At 46.4% G+C, this 2,500-nt stretch overlaps 1 protein-coding gene across 3 annotated transcripts in view; it reads left to right on the top strand.

The window, feature by feature from the left end:
• Positions 1–2,500, top strand: part of LOC125030906 (signal peptide peptidase-like 2A) — a 64,153-nt gene that overhangs the window by 2,222 nt on the left and 59,431 nt on the right. For all 3 annotated transcript variants that reach the window (XR_007115447.1, XM_047621250.1, XM_047621249.1), the window contains exons 3-4: positions 148–288; positions 1,829–1,948. Coding sequence is in view for 2 of the 3 variants with exons in the window: in XM_047621250.1 (XP_047477206.1) it covers positions 148–288; positions 1,829–1,948 (261 nt within the window). In the remaining variant the exon portion in view is untranslated. The remainder of the gene's footprint in view (positions 1–147; positions 289–1,828; positions 1,949–2,500) is intronic.

A 2,500-nucleotide genomic window follows, 5' to 3' on the forward strand; every position in this document is an offset into this window, starting at 1 on the left:
GTTTGACTTGTTACTTCATCATGTTAAAACAAGAAAAAAGAAACTATGGAAGTCATTCACTGTTGCTGCTTCTTATGATAGTTTTGTATTAATTTTAGTACAGTCTGTGGTTCCCTCAGTCTAATCTTATTTCCATTAATCTTAAAGGTATACTACCCAGTGTCTGATGCGCTGGAATGGAATGTCTGCAACCAGGATGAGCCCCCTCCATCATCAATCGAAGATCATTATATCTTCCTTTCCATGGAGAACAATTGCTCTGCCTTAGACCAGGCCAACAGGGTTCAGGTAAGGAAAAGCTTTGCTAAGGAAAAGAGAGAAAGGAGAGAGGGGACAGGAGGGAGGGAGGGAGGGAAGTAGAGAGGGAGAGAGAAGGAGAGAGGGATAATGAGGGAGGGAGGGAAGGAGAGAGAGGGGTAATGAAGGAAGGAGGGAGGGAGAGAGAGGGATAATGAAGGAGGGAGGGAGGGAAAGAGAGGGATAATGAGGAAGGGAGGGAAAGAGAGGGATAATGAGGGAGAGAGAGGGGGAGGTGAAAAAGGGAGAGGGAGAGGAAGTGAAAGAGAGAGGGAGAGGAGGGGAAAGAGGAAGTGGGAGAGGGAGAGGAGGGGAATGAAAGAGAGGGAGAGGGAGAGGAGGGGAAAGAGAGAGAGGGAGAGGAGGTGAAAGAGAGAGGGAGAGGAGGGGAATGAGAGAGAGGGAGAGGAGGGGAATGAGAGAGAGGGAGAGGAGGGGAATGAGAGAGAGGGAGAGGAGGGGAATGAGAGAGAGGGAGAGGAGGGGAAAGAGAGAGAGGGAGAGGGAGAGGAGGTGAAAGAGAAAGAGAGAGAGGGAGAGGGAGAGGAGGTGAAAGAGAAAGAGAGAGAGGGAGAGGAGGGCATAGAGAGAGGAAGAGGAGGGGAAAGAGAGAGGGAGAGGGAGAGAAGGTGAAAGAGAGAGAGGGTGATGGAGAGGAGATGAAAGAGAGAGAGGGTGATGGGGAGGAGGTGAAAGAGAGAGAGGGTGATGGAGAGGAGGTGAAAGAGAGAGAGGGAGAGGAGGGGAAAGTGAGAGGAAGAGGAGGGGAAAGAGAGAGGGAGAGGAGGGGAAAGAGAGAGGGAGAGGAGGGAAAAGACCGAGAGGGAGAGGGAGAGGAGGTGAAAGAGAGAGAGGGTGATGGAGAGGAGGTGAAAGAGAGAGAGAGGGAGAGGGAGAGGAGGGGCAAGAGAGAGAAGGAGAGGGAGAGGGGGTGAAAGAGAGAGAGGGAGAGGGAGAGGAGGTGAAAGAGAGAGAGAGGGAGAGGGAGAGGAGGTGAAAGAGAGAGAGGGAGAGGGAGAGGAGGTGAAAGAGAGATAAGGAGAGGGATAAAGAGAGGGGGGGAGAGGAGGGGAAAGAGGGAGAGGAAGAGGAGGGGAATGAAAGAGAGGGAGAGGGAAAGGGAAAGGAAGGGAAAGAGAGAGAGGGAGAGGAGGGCAATGAGAAAAAGAGAGAGAGGGAGAGGAGGGCAATGAGAGAGAGAGTGAGGGAGAGGAGGGGAAAGGAAAAGAGAGAGAGAGAGAGAGAGAGAGAGAGAGAGAGAGAGAGAGAGAGAGAGAGAGAGAGAGAGAGAGAGAGAGAGAGAGAGAGAGAGAGAGAGAGATTGCAGAAGAAGTTGTTTCTTAGTCTGAAGTTTTGAAGCTTTAGACTTCCTATCATACAATCTTTTAATGACAAGACTACTGTAGGCCAGACAATTAAATCAAAGGATATGGTGGCATAGCCAAAAGAACTACGTTTACAAATCCTGGCAGACCAAGTGCGCCCGTCCTGAGCGCCAAGCCCTCTGACAGACCTGAACTTGTGTTTGCAGGACATGGGAGGGGCCGGTACCCTTATGGTGATGGAGAAACTTCAGTCGCTGGTAATGAAGACCGAAGGCTATAACGTCACCTTGGCTTTCGTAGATAACTCGAGCTATGTGAAGATCATGGTTGGTATTATGTTAGTTTATTATTACTGTAAGAAAAAATATATGTTTGTGATGAACCAGAATGCAGAATGAGGATTTTGCTGTTAGTATGTGTTTGTGATAAGTGTTACATATCATTTTGATGCTGTGATCTTTCCTGATGCCTCACCCATTAACCTACTTTTCCCTTAAGACATTTCATAATGTTGCATTTGAAGGAAAATAGCAGTTTTAATATTGTCACTTCCTTAAGTAATTCTTCGACATTCTGTTATAAATATTTCTTCAGAATTATGTTCCATAATAGGAAAATTGTTTCACTTATAAAATGAGTCATCATTTGTATATCTCTGTCGATGCTCATATCTATTAGTATCTCTCTTTATCTGCCTGTTTATCTATTTATCTAGCCATCCATGGATCTCACAATCTTTTTATTTCATGTGAGAAGAATATCTAACAGTTGTATCATCTTTTCATCAGTCCATATTGGTAATATCCTCATTTTATAAACCTAATTACAAATCCAATAAATGGCAGTCATAATTGTGAAGCCAAGTTGTAAGGGCATTA

This window comes from Penaeus chinensis, chromosome 12, assembly GCF_019202785.1.
Source record: "Penaeus chinensis breed Huanghai No. 1 chromosome 12, ASM1920278v2, whole genome shotgun sequence".
Classification (NCBI taxonomy): domain Eukaryota; kingdom Metazoa; phylum Arthropoda; class Malacostraca; order Decapoda; family Penaeidae; genus Penaeus; species Penaeus chinensis.